Source organism: Oncorhynchus keta, chromosome 25 (genome assembly GCF_023373465.1).
Source record: "Oncorhynchus keta strain PuntledgeMale-10-30-2019 chromosome 25, Oket_V2, whole genome shotgun sequence".
Classification (NCBI taxonomy): Eukaryota; Metazoa; Chordata; class Actinopteri; order Salmoniformes; family Salmonidae; genus Oncorhynchus; species Oncorhynchus keta.
The window spans coordinates 42,192,600-42,217,445 of NC_068445.1; the positions used below are offsets into that span (position 1 = coordinate 42,192,600).

The 24,846-nt window shown below is 43.8% G+C and overlaps 1 protein-coding gene across 1 annotated transcript in view; it reads left to right on the forward strand.

Moving 5' to 3' along the window:
- The window catches only part of LOC118379418 (extracellular matrix organizing protein FRAS1-like), a 420,646-nt gene that overhangs the window by 183,575 nt on the left and 212,225 nt on the right, over nucleotides 1-24,846 (forward strand). The window contains 1 exon segment of the mRNA XM_052479627.1: nucleotides 17,060-17,203. Coding sequence (XP_052335587.1) covers nucleotides 17,060-17,203 — 144 coding nt within the window.

The following is a 24,846-nucleotide window of genomic DNA, read 5'->3' on the forward strand; positions in this document are numbered from 1 at the left end:
TGGACCTCTCCCAGTAATTACCAGTCTACCTCAAGACTGGACCTCTCCCAGTAATTACCAGTCTACCTGCAGACTGGACCTCTCCCAGTAATTACCAGACTGGACCTATCCCAGTAACTACCAGTCTACCTCTAGACTGGACCTCTCCCAGTAATTACCAGTCTACCTCCAGACTGGACCTCTCCCAGTAATCACCAGTCTACCTCCAGACTGGACCTCTCCCAGTAATTACCAGTCTACCTCCAGACTGGACCTCTCCCAGTAATTACCAGTCTACCTCCAGACTGGACCTCTCCCAGTAATTACCAGTCTACCTCCAGACTGGACCACTCCCAGTAATTACCAGTCTACCTCCAGACTGGACCTCTCCCAGTAATTACCAGTCTACCTCCAGACTGGACCTCTCCCAGTAATTACCAGTCTACCTCCAGACTGGACCACTCCCAGTAATTACCAGTCTACCTCCAGACTGGACCTCTCCCAGTAATTACCAGTCTACCTCCAGACTGGACCTCTCCCAGTAATTACCAGTCTACCTCCAGACTGGACCTCTCCCAGTAATTACCAGTCTACCTCCAGACTGGACCTCTCCCAGTAATTACCAGTCTACCTCTAGACTGGACCTCTCCCAGTAATTACCAGTCTACCTCCAGACTGGACCTCTCCCAGTAATTACCAGTCTACCTCCAGACTGGACCACTCCCAGTAATTACCAGTCTACCTCCAGACTGGACCTCTCCCAGTAATTACCAGTCTACCTCCAGACTGGAACTCTCCCAGTAATTACCAGATTGGACCACTCCCAGTAATTACCAGTCTACCTCCAGACTGGACCTCTCCCAGTAATTACCAGACTGGACCACCCCCAGTAATTACCAGTCTAACTCCAGACTGGACCTCTGGCAGGCAGACAGAGGGCTCTAATGGGCTCCTCTCTTCTCAGTAGCCCATTAGAATGGTTTAGGCTGGTGCTTTCTCCAGTAACATGCATCCTCTGGGGAGGACTGAGTGTGAAGGACTTGTAAGTCGGGGAATATGGGTCGGAAATGTGGGTCTGTAATCTCCAAACCGTACAGAACCATAGATTTAGGCAGTCTGTCAAAATGTACTTTCTTACTGTACTTACTCGTCTTTAGCCAAAGATACATTCAGAATAAATCACTCAGCATCCATACGGCACAAGACCCAGTAACGCTGCTCTCCGTCCCTCATCACGCCAGTAGATCAGTCCTACATCATGAGCCCACCCACTCATGACCACTCATTGTGCCAAGGAACCTCATTCTACCCTCCTCATCTCCACTTCTGCTCTCCTCATCCCCTCTTCTCTTCTCCCCTCTTCTCCTCTCCCCTCTTCTCCTCATCCTCTCATCTCATCCTCTCCTCATCCCCACTTCTCCTCTCCTTTCATCTCATCCTCTTCTCCTCACCTTTCATCTCATCCTCTCCTCTTCTCCTCTCCTTTCATCTCATCATCTCCTCTTCTCCTCTCCTTTCATCTCATCTCATCCTCTTCTCCTCTCCTTTCATCTCATCTCATCCTCTCCTCTTCTCCTCTCCTTTCATCTCATCTCATCCTCTTCTCCTCTCCTCTTCTCCTCTCCTTTCATCTCATCCTCTCCTCTTCTCCTCTCCTTTCATCTCATCATCTCCTCTTCTCCTCTCCTTTCATCTCATCTCATCCTCTTCTCCTCTCCTTTCATCTCACCTCATCCTCTCCTCTTCTCCTCTCCTTTCATCTCATCCTCTCCTCTTCTCCTCTCCTTTCATCTCATCCTCTCCTCTTCTCCTCTCCTCTTCTCCTCTCCTTTCATCTCATCTCATCCTCTCCTCTTCTCCTCTCCTCTTCTCCTCTCCTTTCATCTCATCTCATCCTCTCCTCTTCTCCTCTCCTCTTCTCCTCTCCTTTCATCTCATCTCATCCTCTTCTCCTCTCCTTTCATCTCATCTCATCCTCTCCTCTTCTCCTCTCCTTTCATCTCATCTCATCCTCTTCTCCTCCCCTCTTCTCCTCTCCTTTCATGTCATCCTCTCCTCTTCTCCTCTCCTTTCATCTCATCTCATCCTCTTCTCCTCCCCTCTTCTCCTCTCCTTTCATCTCATCATCTCCTCTTCTCCTCTCCTTTCATCTCATCTCATCCTCTTCTCCTCTCCTTTCATCTCATCTCATCCTCTCCTCTTCTCCTCTCCTCTTCTCCTCTCCTCTTCTCTTCTCCTTTCATCTCATCTCATCCTCTCCTCTTCTTTCATCTCATCCTCTCCTCTTCTCCTCTCCTCTTCTCCTCTCCTCTCCTCTTCTCCTCTCCTCTTCTCCTCTCCTTTCATCTCATCTCATCCTCTTCTCCTCCCCACTTCTACTCTCCTCTTCTCCTCTCCTCCCCTCTTCTCCTCTCATCCTCCCCACTTCTCCTCTCCTTTCATCTCATCTCATCCTCTTCTCCTCCCCTCTTCTCCTCTCCTTTCATCTCATCTCATCCTCTTCTCCTCTCCTCTTCTCCTCCCCTCTTCTCCTCTCCTTTCATCTCATCTCATCCTCTTCTCCTCCCCTCTTCTCCTCTCCTCTTCTCCTCTCCTCTTCTCTTCTCTTCTCTTCTCTTCTCCTCTCCTCTTCTCCTCTCCTTTCATCTCATCTCATCCTCTTCTCCTCCCCTCTTCTCCTCTCCTCTTCTCCTCTCCTCTTCTCCTCTCCTCTTCTCCTCTCCTTTCATCTCATCTCATCCTCTTCTCCTCTCCTCTTCTCCTCTCCTCTTCTCCTCTCCTTTCATCTCATCTCATCCTCTTCTCCTCCCCTCTTCTCCTCTCCTCTTCTCCTCTCCTCTTCTCCTCTCCTCTTCTCCTCTTCTCCTCTCCTCTTCTCCTCTCCTTTCATCTCATCTCATCCTCCCCACTTCTCCTCTCCTTATCCCCACTTCTCCTCTCCTCTCCTTTCATCTCATCCTCTCCTCTCATCCTCTCCTCATCCCCGCTTCTCCTCTCCTTTCATCTCATCCTCTTCTCCTCTCCTCCCCTCTTCTCCTCTCATTCTCTCCTCATCCCCTCTTCTCATCTCCTCACCATATCATCATCCCATCTTCTCATCTCATTCCCTCTTCTCCCTCTCCTGTCATCTCACCTTCCCCTCTCACCCTCCCCTCTCATCCTCTCATCATCCTGCTTCTCTTCTCACCTCTTCTCTTCTCCTCTCATCCCCTCTTCTCATCTCCTCTCATCCCCTCTTATCCTCTCCTCTCATCCCCTCTTCTCATCTCCTCTCATCCTCTCCTTATCCCCTCTTCTCCTCTCCTCTCATATCCTCTTCTCATCTCCTCTCATCCTCTCCTCATCCCCTCTTCTCCTCTCATCCTCTCCTCATCCCCTCTTCTCATCTTCTCTCATCATCCCCTCTTCTCCTCTCCTCTCACCTCTTCTCCTCTCCACTCATCCTGTCCTCATCCCCTCTTCTCCCCTCACGTCTTCTCCTCTCCTTCTACTACTTAGTGAGAGGCCTGACCTATTTCTATAGAAGAAGCCCATTTTTTGTTCTCAGCTTTTTAATTAACTCATCAATATGCTTTTTCAAAAGACAGCTTTTCATCTATCCAGATGCCCAGACATTTGTAAGCAGGGACACGATCAATATGGACACCATCCAAAGGACATTAAATCATCAGAGTTATTTTTATCCTCCCTAGAGAACAACATATACTTAGTTTTATCTGCATTCAGTACTATATTCAGGTCAATTTAATGTTTTTGTAATACAATGAAGGCAGACTGTAGTTCATATAGAGCCTGGTCAACCGTGGGGGTAATAGAATACACAACAGTATCATCGGCATACAAATGCGAGATTACATTTGTTTTACAGATATTCAATATTGTTAATATAAACAGTAAAAAAATACAGGACCCAGAATCGACCCCTGCGGGACACCTTTCGTAATATACAGGAAACCTGATTTAACCCCATCAGTAGATACAGTAGTGTTCAGTAGAGTTGTGTCTTTCAAGTCCTTTTTAAACCAGTTTTACACGCAGCCTGGTCTAGGTCAATTGAGGCAAGGCTCTGAATTAGCAGTGAGTGATCAACAGTATTGGAAGCCTTTGACAGGTCAATGAAGATGAGCAGCACAGTGTTGCCTTTTATCCATACGGTTAAGCACATCATTAACAAGTAGAGATGCAGCAGAGATAGAGCTATGACCTGGTCTAAAACCCAACAGATGTACATGTAGAATACATTTCAAAGTTCCTAGCCGAGAATTGTTCAAGGATTCTAATGTTTTAGCTAGGCAAGAAAGTTTAGAAATAGGCCTATAATTATTCACCTTTGTGAAGGGAGAGTACATGGGCCTCCTTCCAAACCTTGGGGATAGTAGATATAATCGTCAGGTTAAGGGGAGTACATGGGCCTCCTTCCAAACCTTGGGGATAGTAGATATAATCGTCAGGTTAAGGGGAGTACATGGGCCTCCTTCCAAACCTTGGGGATAGTAGATATAATCGTCAGGTTAGGGGTAGGCTACATAGGCCTCCTTCCAAACCTTGGGGATAGTAGATATAATCATCAGGTTAAGGGGAATACATGGGCCTCCTTCCCAACCTTGGGGATAGTAGATATAATCATCAGGTTAGGGGCAGTACATGGGCCTCCTTCCAAACCTTAGGGATAGTAGATATAATCGTCAGGTTAGTGGTAGTACATGGGCCTCCTTCCAAACCTTGGGGATAGTAGATATAATCGTCAGGTTAAGGGGAGGACATAGGCCTCCTTCCAAACCTTGGGGATAGTAGATATAATCGTCAGGTTAAGGGGAGGACATAGGCCTCCTTCCAAACCTTGGGGATAGTAGATATAATCGTCAGGTTAAGGGGAGTACATGGACCTCCTTCCAAACCTTGGGGATAGTAGATATAATCGTCAGGTTAGGGGTAGGCTACATAGGCCTCCTTCCAAACCTTGGGGATAGTAGATATAATCATCAGGTTAGGGGGAGTACATGGGCCTCCTTCCCAACCTTGGGGATAGTAGATATAATCATCAGGTTAGGGGCAGTACATGGGCCTCCTTCCAAACCTTGGGGATAGTAGATATAATCGTCAGGTTAGTGGTAGTACATAGGCCTCCTTACAAACCTTGGGGATAGTAGATATAATCATCAGGTTAGGGGCAGTACATGGGCCTCCTTCCAAACCTTGGGAATAGTAGTACCAGATATAATCGTCAGGTTAGGGGAGTCCATGGGCCTCCTTCCAAACCTTGGGGATAGTAGATATAATCGTCAGGTTAGGGGAGTACATGGGCCTCCTTCCAAACCTTGGGAATAGTAGTACCAGATATAATCGTCAGGTTAGGGGCAGTACATGGGCCTCCTTCCAAACCTTGGGTATAGTAGATATAATCGTCAGGTTAAGGGGGAGTACATGGGCCTCCTTCCAAACCTTGGGGATAGTAGATATAATCGTCAGGTTAAGGGGAGTACATGGGCCTCCTTCCCAACCTTGGGGATAGTAGATATAATCGTCAGGTTAAGGGGAGGACATAGGCCTCCTTCCAAACCTTGGGGATAGTAGATATAATCGTCAGGTTAAGGGGAGGACATAGGCCTCCTTCCAAACCTTGGGGATAGTAGATATAATCGTCAGGTTAAGGGGAGGACATAGGCCTCCTTCCAAACCTTGGGGATAGTAGATATAATCGTCAGGTTAAGGGGAGGACATAGGCCTCCTTCCAAACCTTGGGGATAGTAGATATAATCGTCAGGTTAGTGGTAGTACATGGGCCTCCTTCCAAACCTTGGGGATAGTAGATATAATCGTCAGGTTAAGGGGGAGTACATGGGCCTCCTTCCAAACCTTGGGGATAGTAGATATAATCGTCAGGTTAGGGGGAGGACATAGGCCTCCTTCCCAACCTTGGGGATAGTAGATATAATCGTCAGATTAGGGGGAGTACATAGGCCTCCTTCCAAACCTTGGGGATAGTAGTAAAAAAAAAATGTTTTGATTTATTTAACACTTTTTTGGTTACTACATGATTCCATATGTGTTATGTACATCGTTGTTGTGTCTTCACTATTATTCTACAATGTAGAAAATAGTAAAAATAAAGAAAAACCTTTGAATGAGTAGGTGTATCCAAACGTATACAGCTGGTGCTGTATATCCATTGATTCATGAAGAATATAACTTATAAATGCCTCATGAGCTTAGTTCAACTGTCACACTCCACGAGAACCCAAAATAGAATCTTGTTTTTCTCCAATGTGGTGATACATTTTTCATCAGCTTCAATTATTTCCTTAGATGAGGCTTTGTAAGTAAAGCTTTATATCTGCAGGCTGGCTGGATGGCAAAAGGCTTGAGTGGAGGCCTGGGCCTGTATCCACAAAAACATCTCAGAGTAGAACATTGGCTGTAAGTGCTGAGAAGAGACATTTTACTCTTTTTACTCTCGCGGGTACAAATAAAAGCGTCTTTAGACATAAGAGTCCACTACAGTCAACAGATATTTAAGAGTCCACTACAGTCAACAGATATTTAAGAGTCCACTAGAGTCAACAGATATTTAAGAGTCCACTAGAGTCAACAGATATTTAAGAGTCCACTAGAGTCAACAGATATTTAAGAGTCCACTAGAGTCAACAGATATTTAAGAGTCCACTACAGTCAACAGATATTTAAGAGTCCACTACAGTCAACAGATATTTAAGAGTCCACTAGAGTCAACAGATATTTAAGAGTCCTCATGAGCTGTCCCAATCAGTTCAGAGTGACCAGCAGCTGTCCCAATCAGTTCAGTGTGACCAGCAGCTGTCCCAATCAGTTCAGTGTGACCAGCAGCTGTCCCAATCAGTTCAGAGTAACCAGCAGCTGTCCCAATCAGTTCAGAGTGACCAGCAGTTGTCTGGATAACAGAACAATGTAGTGAGTCAGTGGGTCCTGCTCCACATGCAGCTGTCCTAATCAGTTCAGAGTGACCAGCAGCTGTCCTAATCAGTTCAGAGTGACCAGCAGCTGTCCCAATCAGTTCAGAGTGACCAGCAGCTGTCCCAATCAGTTCAGAGTGACCAGCAGCTGTCCCAATCAGTTCAGAGTGACCAGCAGCTGTCCCAATCAGTTCAGAGTGACCAGCAGCTGTCCCAATCAGTTCAGAGTGACCAGCAGCTGTCCCAATCAGTTCAGAGTGACCAGCAGCTGTCCCAATCAGTTCAGAGTGACCAGCAGCTGTCCCAATCAGTTCAGAGTAACCAGCAGCTGTCCCAATCAGTTCAGAGTGACCAGCAGCTGTCTGGATAACAGAACAATGTAGTGAGTCAGTGGGTCCTGCTCCTCATGCAGATGTCCCAATCAGTTCAGAGTGACCAGCAGCTGTCCCAATCAGTTCAGAGTGACCAGCAGCTGTCTGGATAACAGAACAATGTAGTGAGTCAGTGGGTCCTGCTCCTCATGCAGATGTCCCAATCAGTTCATTGTGACCAGCAGCTGTCCCAATCAGTTCGGAGTGACCAGCAGCTGTCCCAATCAGTTCAGAGTGACCAGCAGCTGTCCCAATCAGTTCAGAGTGACCAGCAGCTGTCCTAATCAGTTCAGAGTGACCAGCAGCTGTCCCAATCAGTTCAGAGTGACCATCAGCTGTCCCAATCAGTTCAGAGTGACCAGCAGCTGTCCCAATCAGTTCATAGTGACCAGCAGCTGTCCCAATCAGTTCGGAGTGACCAGCAGCTGTCCCAATCAGTTCAGAGTGACCAGCAGCTGTCCCAATCAGTTCAGAGTGACCAGCAGCTGTCCCAATCAGTTCAGAGTGACCAGCAGCTGTCTGGATAACATAACAATGTAGTGAGTGAGTCAGTGGGTCCCAATCAGTTCATAGTGACCAGCAGCTGTCCCAATCAGTTCGGAGTGACCAGCAGCTGTCCCAATCAGTTCAGAGTGACCAGCAGCTGTCCCAATCAGTTCAGAGTGACCAGCAGCTGTCCCAATCAGTTCAGAGTGACCAGCAGCTGTCTGGGTAATAGACAATGTAGTGAGTCAGTGGGTCCTGCTCCACATGCAGCTGTCTGGATAACAGAACAATGTAGTGAGTCAGTGGGTCCTGCTCCACATGCAGCTGTCTGGATAACAGAACAATGTAGTGAGTCAGTGGGTCCTGCTCCACATGCAGCTGTCTGGATAATAGAACAATGTAGTGAGTCAGTGGGTCCTGCTCCACATGCAGCTGTCTGGATAATAGAACAATGTAGTGAGTCAGTGGGTCCTGCTCCACATGCAGCTGTCTGGATAATAGAACAATGTAGTGAGTCAGTGGGTCCTGCTCCACATGCAGCTGTCTGGATAATAGAACAATGTAGTGAGTCAGTGGGTCCTGCTCCACATGCAGCTGTCTGGATAATAGAACAATGTAGTGAGTCAGTGGGTCCTGCTCCTCATGCAGCTGTCTGGATAACAGAACAATGTAGTGAGTCAGTGGGTCCTGCTCCACATGCAGCTGTCTGGATAACAGAACAATGTAGTGAGTCAGTGGGTCCTGCTCCTCATGCAGCTGTCTGGATAATAGAACAACGTAGTGAGTCAGTGGGTCCTGCTCCTCATGCAGCTGTCTGGATAACAGAACAATGTAGTGAGTCAGTGGGTCCTGCTCCACATGCAGCTGTCTGGATAACAGAACAATGTAGTGAGTCAGTGGGTCCTGCTCCACATGCAGCTGTCTGGATAATAGAACAATGTAGTGAGTCAGTGGGTCCTGCTCCACATGCAGCTGTCTGGATAATAGAACAATGTAGTGAGTCAGTGGGTCCTGCTCCACATGCAGCTGTCTGGATAACAGAACAATGTAGTGAGTCAGTGGGTCCTGCTCCTCATGCAGCTTGTCTAGATAATGTGACGAGTGCGTTGAAATGACGGTAATGTTGTCAAAATTCCCAAATTGGTTCAAATGTTTTACCATTGCAACATTTGATGTACAGCCACATTCAGCGTGGTTCTCTGGAACGTTCTATAGACTTCACAGCTGGAGATGCCCCTTCGTGATTGGTTATTCCACATAATTGTAACAGCGTCAATTGTTATGTCCATCTCTCCTTTGCGGTACCTCAAACTGATTACCAGCTGAGATAAACTTTTCACACAGAATGGGGTGTGTGTGTGTGTGTGTGTGTGTGTGTGTGTGTGTGTGTGTGTGTGTGTGTGTGTGTGTGTGTGTGTGTGTGTGTGTGTGTGTGTGTGTGTGTGTGTGCATGCTTGTGTGTGTGTGTGTTTTCTTTAAGAACTCTCTGCATTGCTCTGTCTGCATTTGGTCCCCAGAGTTCTCCTTCCTTCACACCCGGTTTATGAAGTCTCTGGCTGTACTAGAATCAACTACTGCCCTGCCGTCACTCCCTCTCAGAACTGACCTATTTCCACACTACACAATGGGGCAACAGGTAGCCTAGTGGTTAGAGCGTAGGGACGGCAGGTAGCCTAGTGGTTAGAGTGTAGGGGCGGCAGGTGGCCTAGTGGTTAGAGTGTAGAGGCGGCAGATAGCCTAGTGGTTAGAGTGTAGAGGCGGCAGGTAGCCTAGTGGCTCGAGTGAAGAGGCGGCAGGCAGCCTAGTGGTTAGAGTGTAGAGGCGGCAGGTAGCCTAGTGGTTAGAGTGAAGAGGCGGCAGGTAGCCTAGTTGTTAGAGTGAAGAGGCGGCAGGTAGCCTAGTTGTTAGAGTGAAGAGGCGGCAGGTAGCCTAGTTGTTAGAGTGAAGAGGCGGCAGGTAGCCTAGTGGTTAGAGTGTAGAGGCGGCAGGTAGCCTAGTTGTTAGAGTGAAGAGGCGGCAGGCAGCCTAGTGGTTAGAGTGTAGAGGCGGCAGGTAGCCTAGTTGTTAGAGTGAAGAGGCGGCAGGTAGCCTAGTTGTTAGAGTGAAGAGGCGGCAGGTAGCCTAGTGGTTAGAGTGAAGAGGCGGCAGGTAGCCTAGTGGTTAGAGTGTAGAGGCGGCAGGTAGCCTAGTTGTTAGAGTGAAGAGGCGGCAGGCAGCCTAGTGGTTAGAGTGTAGAGGCGGCAGGTAGCCTAGTTGTTAGAGTGAAGAGGGGCAGGTAGCCTAGTTGTTAGAGTGTAGAGGCGGCAGGTAGCCTAGTTGTTAGAGTGAAGAGGCGGCAGGTAGCCTAGTTGTTAGAGTGAAGAGGCGGCAGGTAGCCTAGTTGTTAGAGTGAAGAGGCGCCAGGTAGCCTAGTGGTTAGAGTGTAGAGGCGGCAGGTAGCCTAGTTGTTAGAGTGAAGAGGCGGCAGGTAGCCTAGTGGTTAGAGTGTAGAGGCGGCAGGTAGCCTAGTGGTTAGAGCGTAGGGATGGCAGGTAGCCTAGTGGTTAGAGTGTAGGGGCGGCAGGTAGCCTAGTGGTTAGAGTGTAGAGGCGACAGGTAGCCTAGTGGTTAGAGTGAAGAGGCGGCAGGTAGCCTAGTGGTTAGAGTGTAGAGGCGGCAGGTAGCCTAGTTGTTAGAGTGAAGAGGCGGCAGGCAGCCTAGTGGTTAGAGTGTAGAGGCGGCAGGTAGCCTAGTTGTTAGAGTGAAGAGGCGGCAGGTAGCCTAGTTGTTAGAGTGAAGAGGCGGCAGGCAGCCTAGTGGTTAGAGTGAAGAGGCGGCAGGTAGCCTAGTTGTTAGAGTGAAGAGGCGTCAGGCAGCCTAGTGGTTAGAGCGTTGGTCCAGTGTCCGAAAGGTTGCTAGATTGAATCCCCGAGCTGACAAGGTAAAAATCTGTCGTTCTGCCCCTGAACAAGGCAATTAACCCATTGTTCCCGGGTAGACCGTCATTGAAAATAAGAATTTGTTCTTAACTGACTTGCCTCGTTAAATATATATATTTTTTTACAAGTGTGTGAATTGGAAATCTGAGGATGGGGTCACAGCCAAGGACTTACCCCTTAAAATACTAAACACATACAAATATTTATAGTCACACATAGTTTAATAAGCTTGCTCACACAGTTTTTTATTTTACCTTTATTTAACTAGGCAAGTCAGTTAAGAACACATTCTTATTTTCAATGACGGCCTAGGAACAGTGGGTTAACTGCCTGTTCAAGGGCAGAACGACAGATTTGTACCTTGTCAGCTCAGGGATTTGAACCTTTCGGTTACTAGTCCAACACTCTAACCACTAGGCTACCCCGCCGCCCCAAGTGACCTCTGGTTCTGTTTACCTCCTGGTTTGGTTCACCATCCAGAGAGAGGTTCTGTTTCTCTTCCTGGTTTGGTTCACCACCCTGAGAGAGGTTCTGTTTCTCCTCCTGGTTTGGTTCACCACCCTGAGAGAGGTTCTGTTTCTCTTCCTGGTTTGGTTCACCACCCTGAGAGAGGTTCTGTTTCTCTTCCTGGTTTGGTTCACCACCCTGAGAGAGGTTCTGTTTCTCTTCCTGGTTTGGTTCACCACCCTGAGAGAGGTTCTGTTTCTCTTCCTGGTTTGGTTCACCACCCTGAGAGAGGTTCTGTTTCTCTTCCTGGTTTGGTTCACCACCCTGAGAGAGGTTCTGTTTCTCCTCCTGGTTTGGTTCACCACCCTGAGAGAGGTTCTGTTTCTCTTCCTGGTTTGGTTCACCACCCTGAGAGAGGTTCTGTTTCTCTTCCTGGTTTGGTTCACCACCCTGAGAGAGGTTCTGTTTCTCCTCCTGGTTTGGTTCACCACCCTGAGAGAGGTTCTGTTTCTCTTCCTGGTTTGGTTCACCACCCTGAGAGAGGTTCTGTTTCTCCTCCTGGTTTGGTTCACCACCCTGAGAGAGGTTCTGTTTCTCTTCCTGGTTTGGTTCACCACCCTGAGAGAGGTTCTGTTTCTCTTCCTGGTTTGGTTCACCACCCTGAGAGAGGTTCTGTTTCTCTTCCTGGTTTGGTTCACCATCCAGAGAGAGGTTCTGTTTCTCTTCCTGGTTTGGTTCACCATCCAGAGAGAGGTTCTGTTTCTCTTCCTGGTTTGGTTCACCATCCAGAGAGAGCTTATTTTTCTCTTCCTGGTTTGGTTCACCATCCAGAGAGAGGTTATGTTTCTCTTCCTGGTTTGGTTCACCATCCAGAGAGAGGTTCTGTTTCTCTTCCTGGTTTGGTTCACCATCCAGAGAGAGGTTATGTTTCTCTTCCTGGTTTGCTTCACCATCCAGAGAGAGGTTATGTTTCTCTTCCTGGTTTGCTTCACCATCCAGAGAGAGGTTCTGTTTCTCTTCCTGGTTTGTTTCCCCATCCAGAGAGAGTTTCTGCCTACAGATGTAGGATCTTAATTTGAGCCAGTTTGCTACAGCAGGAACATAATCCTGCAGCAACAGAAAATGTGAATGATTCTATGGATTATAATTAACATTTTAGATCAGGGGTGTTAAACTCAGTCCACGAAGGGCCGAGTGTCTGCGGGTTTTTGTCCTAGACAACCAGGTGAGGTGATATCCTAACTAATTAGTGACCTTAATTCATCAATCAAGTACAAGGGATGAGCGAAAACCAGCAGCCACTCGTGCCTTTGTGGAATGATTTTGACACATGATCTAGATGCTGAATCAATCAATCAATCAAATGTATTTATAAAGTCAAAACAGCAGGTCTGGGACAGGTAGCACGTCCGGTGAACAGGTCAGGGTTCCATAGCCGCAGGCAGAACAGTTGAAACTGGAGCAGCAGCATGACCAGGTGGACTGGAGCCAGCAATGAGTCATCAGGCCAGGTAGTCCTGAGGCATGATCCTAGGGTTCAGGTCCTCCGAGAGAAAGAAAAAGAAAGAAAGAAAGAGAGAAAGAGAGAATTAGAGAGCATACTTAAAAGAAAGAAAGTAGATCCTACATTATATCCTACAGTGTATCCTACAGTAGATCCTACAATATATCCTACAGTGTATTCTACAGTAGATCCTACAGTGTATTCTACAGTGTATTCTACAGTATATCCTACAGTATATCCTACAGTGTATCCTACAGTAGATCCTACAGTAGATCCTACAGTAGATCCTACAGTATATCCTACAGTATATCCTACAGTGTATCCTACAGTGTATCCTACAGTATATCCTACAGTGTATCCTACAGTGTATCCTACAGTATATCCTACAGTGTATCCTACAGTATATCCTACAGTGTATCCTACAGTATATCCTACAGTGTATCCTACAGTATATCCTACAGTGTATCCTACATTATATCCTACAGTGTATCCTACAGTGTATCCTACAGTATATCCTACAGTGTATCCTACAGTATATCCTACAGTATATCCTACAGTGTATCCTACAGTAGATCCTACAGTAGATCCTACAGTATATCCTACAGTAGATCCTACAGTATATCCTACAGTATATCCTACAGTATATCCTACATTATATCCTACAGTGTATAATACAGTGTATCCTACAATATATCCTACAGTGTATCCTACAGTGTATCCTACAGTATATCCTACAGTATATCCTACAGTATATCCTACAGTGTATCCTACATTATATCCTACAGTATATCCTACAGTAGATCCTACAGTGTATCCTACATTATATCCTACAGTATATCCTACAGTGTATCCTACAGTAGATCCTACAGTAGATCCTACATTATATCCTACAGTATATCCTACAGTAGATCCTACAGTATATCCTACAGTATATCCTACAGTGTATCCTACAGTAGATCCTACAGTAGATCCTACAGTAGATCCTACAGTATATCCTACAGTATATCCTACAGTGTATCCTACAGTGTATCGTACAGTGTATCCTACAGTATATCCTACAGTGTATCCTACAGTATATCCTACAGTATATCCTACAGTGTATCCTACAGTATATCCTACAGTATATCCTACAGTATATCCTACAGTGTATCCTACATTATATCCTACAGTGTATCCTACAGTGTATCCTACAGTATATCCTACAGTGTATCCTACAGTATATCCTACAGTATATCCTACAGTGTATCCTACAGTATATCCTACAGTATATCCTACAGTATATCCTACAGTATATCCTACAGTATATCCTACAGTATATCCTACATTATATCCTACAGTGTATCCTACAGTGTATCCTACAGTATATCCTACAGTGTATCCTACAGTGTATCCTACAGTATATCCTACAGTATATCCTACAGTATATCCTACAGTGTATCCTACATTATATCCTACAGTGTATCCTACAGTGTATCCTACATTATATCCTACAGTATATCCTACAGTGTATCCTACAGTAGATCCTACAGTAGATCCTACATTATATCCTACAGTATATCCTACAGTAGATCCTACAGTGTATCCTACAGTGTATCCTACAGTATATCCTACAGTATATCCTACAGTATATCCTACAGTGTATCCTACCTTATATCCTACAGTATATCCTACAGTGTATCCTACAGTGTATCGTACAGTGTATCCTACAGTGTATCCTACAGTGTATCCTACAGTATATCCTACAGTATATCCTACAGTATATCCTACAGTGTATCCTACATTATATCCTACAGTGTATCCTACAGTGTATCCTACATTATATCCTACAGTATATCCTACAGTGTATCCTACAGTAGATCCTACAGTAGATCCTACATTATATCCTACAGTATATCCTACAGTAGATCCTACAGTGTATCCTACAGTATATCCTACAGTATATCCTACAGTATATCCTACAGTGTATCCTACAGTGTATCCTACATTATATCCTACAGTATATCCTACAGTGTATCCTACAGTGTATCCTACATTATATCCTACAGTATATCCTACAGTGTATCCTACAGTATATCCTACAGTGTATCCTACAGTATATCCTACAGTGTATCCTACAGTAGATCCTACAGTATATCCTACAGTAGATCCTACAGTATATCCTACAGTATATCCTACAGTATATCCTACATTATATCCTACAGTGTATAATACAGTGTATCCTACAGTATATCCTACAGTGTATCCTACAGTGTATCCTACAGTATATCCTACAGTATATCCTACAGTATATCCTACAGTGTATCCTACATTATATCCTACAGTATATCCTACAGTAGATCCTACAGTGTATCCTACATTATATCCTACAGTATATCCTACAGTGTATCCTACAGTAGATCCTACAGTAGATCCTACATTATATCCTACAGTATATCCTACAGTAGATCCTACAGTATATCCTACAGTAGATCCTACAGTATATCCTACAGTATATCCTACAGTGTATCCTACAGTGTATCCTACCTTATATCCTACAGTATATCCTACAGTGTATCCTACAGTAGATCCTACAGTGTATCCTACAGTATATCCTACAGTATATCCTACAGTAGATCCTACAGTGTATCCTACAGTGTATCCTACAGTATATCCTACAGTATATCCTACAGTATATCCTACAGTGTATCCTACATTATATCCTACAGTGTATCCTACATTATATCCTACAGTGTATCCTACAGTGTATCCTACAGTATATCCTACAGTGTATCCTACAGTAGATCCTACAGTAGATCCTACAGTATATCCTACAGTAGATCCTACAGTATATCCTACAGTATATCCTACATTATATCCTACAGTGTATCCTACAGTGTATCCTACAGTATATCCTACAGTGTATCCTACAGTATATCCTACAGTATATCCTACAGTATATCCTACAGTGTATCCTACAGTGTATCCTACAGTGTATCCTACAGTGTATCCTACATTATATCCTACAGTATATCCTACAGTGTATCCTACAGTAGATCCTACAGTAGATCCTACATTATATCCTACAGTATATCCTACAGTAGATGCTACAGTATATCCTACAGTAGATCCTACAGTATATCCTACAGTATATCCTACAGTGTATCCTACAGTGTATCCTACCTTATATCCTACAGTATATCCTACAGTGTATCCTACAGTGTATCGTACAGTGTATCCTACAGTGTATCCTACAGTGTATCCTACAGTATATCCTACAGTATATCCTACAGTATATCCTACAGTGTATCCTACATTATATCCTACAGTGTATCCTACAGTGTATCCTACATTATATCCTACAGTATATCCTACAGTGTATCCTACAGTAGATCCTACAGTAGATCCTACATTATATCCTACAGTATATCCTACAGTAGATCCTACAGTGTATCCTACAGTGTATCCTACAGTATATCCTACAGTATATCCTACAGTATATCCTACAGTGTATCCTACATTATATCCTACAGTGTATCCTACATTATATCCTACAGTGTATCCTACAGTGTATCCTACAGTATATCCTACAGTGTATCCTACAGTAGATCCTACAGTAGATCCTACAGTATATCCTACAGTAGATCCTACAGTATATCCTACAGTGTATCCTACAGTAGATCCTACAGTAGATCCTACATTATATCCTACAGTATATCCTACAGTAGATCCTACAGTATATCCTACAGTAGATCCTACAGTATATCCTACAGTGTATCCTACAGTGCAGTGCCCTTGTTTGGGTGTAGGGCCTGATCAGAGCCTGGAGGTACTGAGGTGCCGTTCCCCTCACAGCTCCGTAGGCAAGCACCATGGTCTTGTAGCGGATGCGAGCTTCAACTGGAAGCCAGTGGAGAGAGCGGAGGAGCGGGGTGACGTGAGAGAACTTGGGAAGGTTGAACACCAGACGGGCTGCGGCGTTCTGGATGAGTTGTAGGGGTTTAATGGCACAGGCAGGGAGCCCAGCCAACAGCGAGTTGCAGTAATCCAGACGGGAGATGACAAGTGCCTGGATTAGGACCTGCGCCGCTTCCTGTGTGAGGCAGGGTCGTACTCTGCGGATGTTGTAGAGCATGAACCTACAGGAACGGGCCACCGCCTTGATGTTAGTTGAGACAGTATATCCTACAGTATATCGTACAGTGTATCCTACAGTATATCCTACAGTAGATCCTACAGTATATCCTACAGTATATCCTACAGTATATCCTACAGTATAACCTACAGTATATTCTACAGTGTATGATCTCTTCCATATTTATATTTTTCTTCTCTCTTTCTCACCATCTATCTATCTATCTCTCTCTCTCTCTCTCTCTCTCTCTCTCTCTCTCTCTCTCTCTCTCTCTCCCCCCTCTCTATATATATTTCTCTCTATCTCTCCCCCAGGTTGCCATGCATCCTGTTCAGTGTGCTCAGGGCCGAGCCAGCAGGACTGTGTGTGGTGTTCTGACCCGTCTCACCTCCTCAGAGATGGACTCTGTGTCCCAGACTGTGACCAAGGCTACTACACACAGCAAGGAACCTGTTATGGTGAGCACAGAATCATTTGGGAAGGTTTCCCAGACACAAATTAAGCCTCGTCTTAGAACAAAAACAAAAAAACATTTCAAAAACAGGTCAATTGAGAATCTCCATTGAAAGGACTTTTTACACCAGTACTAGGAAAAGGGGGATACCGAGCCAGTTGTCCAACTGAACATATTCAACTGAAATGTGTCTTCTACATTTAACCCAACCCCTCTGAATCAGAGAGGTGTGGGGGGCTGACTTAATCAACATCCACAGCACCCGGGGAACAGTGGGTTAACTGCCTTGCTCAGGGGCAGAACAACAGACTTTCAGCTCAGTGATTCGATCCAGCAACCTTTCCGGTTACTAGTCCAACGCGCTAACCACTAGGCTACCTGCCGCCCCGTATGCCAGGAATCCTGCTCATCAAATCAGAATGAGTATAACATGTTATGGTGAGCAGAACTGCAACTGACACTCCCATTGGTTTAGGACAACGTTCCGTGGTGAGTTGACCGGCGGCCATCTTGAGTTATTTTAATTCTGTAGTTACTGGTCTTAAAACGTCTCTTAAAGCCATTTTCCTCATCTTTGTTTTTGGTAGAGATGACACAAAATTATAATATCTCGCTGGAATGTATTCGTCAAACACTTGTTTTTCCAACAAATGTAGGTGCATCATGTTTGACTCCAAGGAAATGTACTATTACAGTTTGTGTTTAATAAGGTTCAGGGCAGGGATGGCTAACTGCACTTTAAAACATGCTTTATTCTTCTCTCTGTCACGAGGGGAGTTGCTAAGATGCTCTGAGGGTGGTTGACGATGGTACCCAGACCCACGAGCCACTGCGTCCCCTCAGGATGAGTGGTGTTGTTTTTTGTGGCCCCCACCCCTATCAAAGTTGCCCATCCCTGGCTTAGGTGTGTCCCACAGAGAGTTTTCATATGAACTAGAGGTGAAGATTTTGTTCTCTTCGCTTTTCTTCTCTGTTACCCACCAGAGCGTTGTCAGCCTCCCCCACATGAGTAAAGTGGCTAGTCAGCACTCCACACACTGTTTATAACAACCAAAACAAACTGTTTTTAATTATACCTTATTGCAATCTTAATGAGGATCCACATCTCCTTAAATAAACCACATGAATATCAATTGTTTCTCATTTGAAAGAAAAAGATGGAAAAGAGTGGTAGAACTCAGCAAAAATAAATCCCTTCTAGGCCTTGAGCTGAGTGAGGAATTGTGTCCCAAATGGCACCCTATTCCCTATTTAGTGCACTCATTTTAACCTCGGCCCATATTCCCTATTTAGTGCACTCATTTTAACCTTGGGCCCCTATTCCCTATTTAGTGCACTCATTTTAACCAGGGCTCATATTCCCTATTTAGTGCACTCATTTTAACCAGGGCCCATGGGGAATGAGGGAATATATATATATATATAATGTAGGATGCCATTTGGGACACAGAGAGGAGTTATTCACCGGTTGAGATGGGCCATTCTCTTCATAGTTCTGAAGGATCTATAGCAACATGGAGATATAACCTCAGACTATTATAGTAGCTATAGCAACATGGAGAGATAACCTAAGACTATTATAGTAGCTATAGCAACATGGAGATATAACCTAAGACTATTATAGTAGCTATAGCAACATGGAGATATAACCTAAGACTATTATAGTAGCTATAGCAACATGGAGATATAACCAAACTAAGACTATTATAGTAGCTATAGCAACATGGAGATATAACCTAACTAAGACTATTATAGTAGCTATAGCAACATGGAGATATAACCTAACTAAGACTATTATAGTAGCTATAGCAACATGGAGATATAACCAAACTAAGACTATTATAGTAGCTATAGCAACATGGAGATATAACCTAAGACTATTATAGTAGCTATAGCAACATGGAGATACAACCTAAGACTATTATAGTAGCTATAGCAACATGGAGATATAACCTAAGACTATTATAGTAGCTATAGCAACATGGAGATATAACCTAACTAAGACTATTATAGTAGCTATAGCAACATGGATATATAACCTAAGACTATTATAGTAGCTATAGCAACATGGATATATAACCTAAGACCATTATAGTAGCTAAAGCAACATGGATATATAACCTAACTAATACCATTATAGTAGCTATAGCAACATGGAGAGATAACCTAAGACTATTATAGTAGCTATAGCAACATGGAGATATGACCTAAGACTATTGTAGTAGCTATAGCAACATGGAGATATGACCTAAGACTATTGTAGTAGCTATAGCAACATGGAGAGATAACCTAAGACTATTGTAGTAGCTATAGCAACATGGAGAGATAACCTAAGATTATTATAGTAGCTAAAGCAACATGGAGATATAACCTAAGACTATTATAGTAGCTATAGCAACATGGAGATATGACCTAAGACTATTGTAGTAGCTATAGCAACATGGAGATATGACCTAAGACTATTGTAGTAGCTATAGCAACATGGAGAGATAACCTAAGATTATTATAGTAGCTAAAGCAACATGGATATATAACCTAACTAATACCATTATAGTAGCTATAGCAACATGGATATATAACCTAAGACTATTATAGTAGCTGTATGTCTTCATAGAAATGTCAACACTCCAAACAAAGTCTTTGACAGAAAGGTCAAACTGCTAGGAGCATGTCTATCTTGATATTCATGAGCCATTGTAAATACCTGAACTTTAAGAACTGGAGACAGCTTAGTGTTTCTCTGCCTTTCCTGGTTACTGTGTTTTCATTCATGGTTGTGTTAATGGGTGCTTTTCTTTCCCCCTCAAGCTAAGCAAACTGCAGGAAAGGGATTGGATTGACTCAATATCTTTGTGCGAGACAGGAGTTAAGGGGCTTGTTTGAACACGTTGGTATTTTGGATTACAAATGTATTATTTGGCATGGGCTTATTAACATATAAGTAAGGCAATGTTTTGTTTGGGTAGTTTAATACTAAAGGTATATTTGACTTTGGGGCGTTTTCACACGTAGTTTTGAGCTGAAGTTCCAATAAGAGTTTGATTATTTGTTACATTTTAATTTGTTTCATTTGGTCTGCTTGGTTTCACATTTGTCTTTGTATTTATTATGGATCCCCATTGGTTCCTGCCAAGGCAGCAGCTACTCTTCCTGTGGTTTATTATGGATCCCCATTAGTTCCTGCCAAGGCAGCAGCTACTCTTCCTGTGGTTTATTATGGATCCCCATTGGTTCCTGCCAAGGCAGCAGCTACTCTTCCTGTGGTTTATTATGGATCCCCGTTAGTTCCTGCCAAGGCAGCAGCTACTCTTCCTGGGGTTTATTATGGATCCCCATTAGTTCCTGCCAAGGCAGCAGCTACTCTTCCTGTGATTTATTATGGATCCCCATTGGTTCCTGCCAAGGCAGCAGCTACTCTTCCTGGGGTTTATTATGGATCCCCATTAGTTCCTGCCAAGGCAGCAGCTACTCTTCCTGTGGTTTATTATGGATCCCCATTAGTTCCTGCCAAGGCAGCAGCTACTCTTCCTGTGGTTTATCATGGATCCCCGTTAGTTCCTGCCAAGGCAGCAGCTACTCTTCCTGGGGTTTATTATGGATCCTAATTGGTTCCTGCCAAGGCACAGCTACTCTTCCTGGGGTTTATTATGGATCCCCATTAGTTCCTGCCAAGGCTGCAGCTACTCTTCCTGGGGTTTATTATGGATCCCCATTGGTTCCTGCCAAGGCTGCAGCTACTCTTCCTGGGGTTTATTATGGATCCCCATTAGTTCCTGCTTAGGCAGCAGCTACTCTTCCTGGGGTTTATTATGGATCCCCATTAGTTCCTGCTAAGACAGCAGCTACTCTTCTTGGGGTTTGTTTTGGATCCCCATTAGTTCCTGCTAAGGCAGCAGCTACTCTTCCTGTGGTTTATTATGGATCCCCATTAGTTCCTGCTTAGGCAGCAGCTACTCTTCCTGGGGTTTATTATGGATCCCCATTAGTTCCTGCTAAGACAGCAGCTACTCTTCTTGGGGTTTGTTTTGGATCCCCATTAGTTCCTGCTTAGGCAGCAACTACTCTTCCTGGGGTTTATTATGGATCCCCATTTGTTCCTGCTAAGGCAGCAGCTACTCCTCCTGGGCTATATTATGGATCCCCATTGGTTCCTGCCAAGGCAGCAACTACTCTTCCTGGGGTTTATTATGGATCCCCATTAGTTCCTGCTAAGGCAGCAGCTACTCTTCCTGGGGTTTATTATGGATCCCCATTTGTTCCTGCTAAGGCAGCAGCTACTCCTCCTGGGCTATATTATGGATCCCCATTTGTTCCTGCCAAGGCAGCTGCTACTCTTCTTGGGGTTTGTTTTGGATCCTCATTAGTTCCTGCCAAGTCAGCAGCTACTCTTCCTGGGGTTTATTATGGATCCCCATTTGTTCCTGCCAAGTCAGCAGCTACTCTTCTTGGGGTTTGTTTTGGATCCCCATTAGTTCCTGTCAAGTCAGCAGCTACTCTTCCTGGGGTTTATTATGGATCCTCATTAGTTCCTGTCAAGTCAGCAGCTACTCTTCCTAGGGTCCTTCAAAATGAAGGCAGTTCTACAATTTTAATAACATTAGAACACATTCACACCACATTACGTGTGTTTCTTCAGGCCTCTACTCTACTACCACCTACTGTGTGCCACAGGAGTCTGCTAAGCGGATAATGGCTAGAACGACGCTGTCACACCTGCCCCTGCTCTCCCTCTCTGGCGTCTTCAAGGACGCCAGGCTGCCCTTCATTACGCACACCTGTCACCATCATTACACACAGCAGCGCTCATTGGACTCACCTCGACTCCCTCCCTTTGTTGATTGCCTTCCCTATTTCTGTAACTTCCCCGTTTGTTCCCTGAGTTAGCAGTGATGTCGTTGTTTCTTCCCCCGGTCCAGACGCCTGTCATGTTTCCTGTTTCCTGTTTCCTGTTTCATGTTTCATGTCCATTGCTCATTAAATGTTCTCCCTGTACCTGCTTCTCGTCTCTCGGCGTCGTTCCTCACAGTTACAAATGGAATGGGTATCAAACACCTGGAAACCACGTGTTTGATGTATTTGTTACATTCCACTCGTTCCACTCCAGTCGTTACCACGACAAATTAAGGTGTCACCAACCTCCTGTGATGTGTTTGTGTATATAGTGTGTATGTTATGATGTGTGTGTATATAGTGTGTATGTTATGATGTGTGTGTGTATATAGTGTGTATGTTATGATGTGTGTGTGTATATAGTGTGTATGTTATGATGTGTGTGTATATAGTGTGTATGTTATGATGTGTGTGTGTATATAGTGTGTATGTTATGATGTGTGTGTATAGTGCGTATGTTATGATGTGTGTGTATATAGTGCGTATGTTATGATGTGTGTGTATATAGTGTGTATGTTATGATGTGTGTGTGTATATAGTGTGTATGTTATGATGTGTGTGTGTATATAGTGTGTATGTTATGATGTGTGTGTGTGTATAGTGCGTATGTTATGATGTGTGTGTGTATATAGTGTGTATGTTATGATGTGTGTGTGTGTGTATATAGTGTGTATGTTATGATGTGTGTGTGTATAGTGCGTATGTTATGATGTGTGTGTGTATATAGTGCGTATGTTATGATGTGTGTGTGTATATAGTGCGTATGTTATGATGTGTGTGTGTATATAGTGCGTATGTTATGATGTGTGTGTGTATATAGTGCGTATGTTATGATGTGTGTGTGTATATAGTGCGTATGTTATGATGTGTGTGTGTATATAGTGCGTATGTTATGATGTGTGTGTGTATAGTGCGTATGTTATGATGTGTGTGTGTATATAGTGCGTATGTTATGATGTGTGTGTATATAGTGCGTATGTTATGATGTGTGTGTGTATAGTGCGTATGTTATGATGTGTGTGTGTATATAGTGCGTATGTTATGATGTGTGTGTGTATATAGTGCGTATGTTATGATGTGTGTGTGTATATAGTGCGTATGTTATGATGTGTGTGTGTATATAGTGCGTATGTTATGATGTGTGTGTGTATATAGTGCGTATGTTATGATGTGTGTGTATATAGTGCGTATGTTATGATGTGTGTGTGTATATAGTACGAATGTTATGATGTGTGTGTGTGTATATAGTGCGTATGTTATGATGTGTGTGTGTATATAGTGCGTATGTTATGATGTGTGTGTGTGTGTATATAGTGCGTATGTTATGATGTGTGTGTGTATAGTGCGTATGTTATGATGTGTGTGTGTATATAGTGCGTATGTTATGATGTGTGTGTGTATATAGTGCGTATGTTATGATGTGTGTGTGTGTATATAGTGCGTATGTTATGATGTGTGTGTGTATATAGTGCGTATGTTATGATGTGTGTGTGTATATAGTGCGAATGTTATGATGTGTGTGTGTGTGTATATAGTGCGTATGTTATGATGTGTGTGTGTATATAGTGTGTATGTTATGATGTGTGTGTGTATATAGTGCGTATGTTATGATGTGTGTGTGTGTATATAGTGCGTATGTTATGATGTGTGTGTGTGTGTATATAGTGTGTATGTTATGATGTGTGTGTGTATAGTGCGTATGTTATGATGTGTGTGTGTATATAGTGCGTATGTTATGATGTGTGTGTATATAGTGCGTATGTTATGATGTGTGTGTGTATATAGTGCGTATGTTATGATGTGTGTGTGTATATAGTGCGTATGTTATGATGTGTGTGTGTATATAGTGCGTATGTTATGATGTGTGTGTGTATAGTGCGTATGTTATGATGTGTGTGTGTATATAGTGCGTATGTTATGATGTGTGTGTATATAGTGCGTATGTTATGATGTGTGTGTGTATAGTGCGTATGTTATGATGTGTGTGTGTATATAGTGCGTATGTTATGATGTGTGTGTGTATATAGTGCGTATGTTATGATGTGTGTGTGTATATAGTGCGTATGTTATGATGTGTGTGTGTATATAGTGCGTATGTTATGATGTGTGTGTGTATATATTGCGTATGTTATGATGTGTGTGTGTATATAGTGCGTATGTTATGATGTGTGTGTGTATATAGTACGAATGTTATGATGTGTGTGTGTGTATATAGTGCGTATGTTATGATGTGTGTGTGTATATAGTGCGTATGTTATGATGTGTGTGTGTGTGTATATAGTGCGTATGTTATGATGTGTGTGTGTATAGTGCGTATGTTATGATGTGTGTGTGTATATAGTGCGTATGTTATGATGTGTGTGTGTATATAGTACGAATGTTATGATGTGTGTGTGTATATAGTGCGTATGTTATGATGTGTGTGTGTATATAGTGCGTATGTTATGATGTGTGTTTTGTGTGTATATAGTGCGTATGTTATGATGTGTGTGTGTATAGTGCGTATGTTATGATGTGTGTGTGTATATAGTGCGTATGTTATGATGTGTGTGTGTATATATTGCGTATGTTATGATGTGTGTGTGTGTATATAGTGCGTATGTTATGATGTGTGTGTGTATATAGTGGGTATGTTATGATGTGTTTGTGTGTATAGTGGGTATGTTATTGTGTGTGTGTATATAGTGCGTATGTTATGATGTGTGTGTGTGTATAGTGCGTATGTTATGATGTGTGTGTGTGTATAGTGCGTATGTT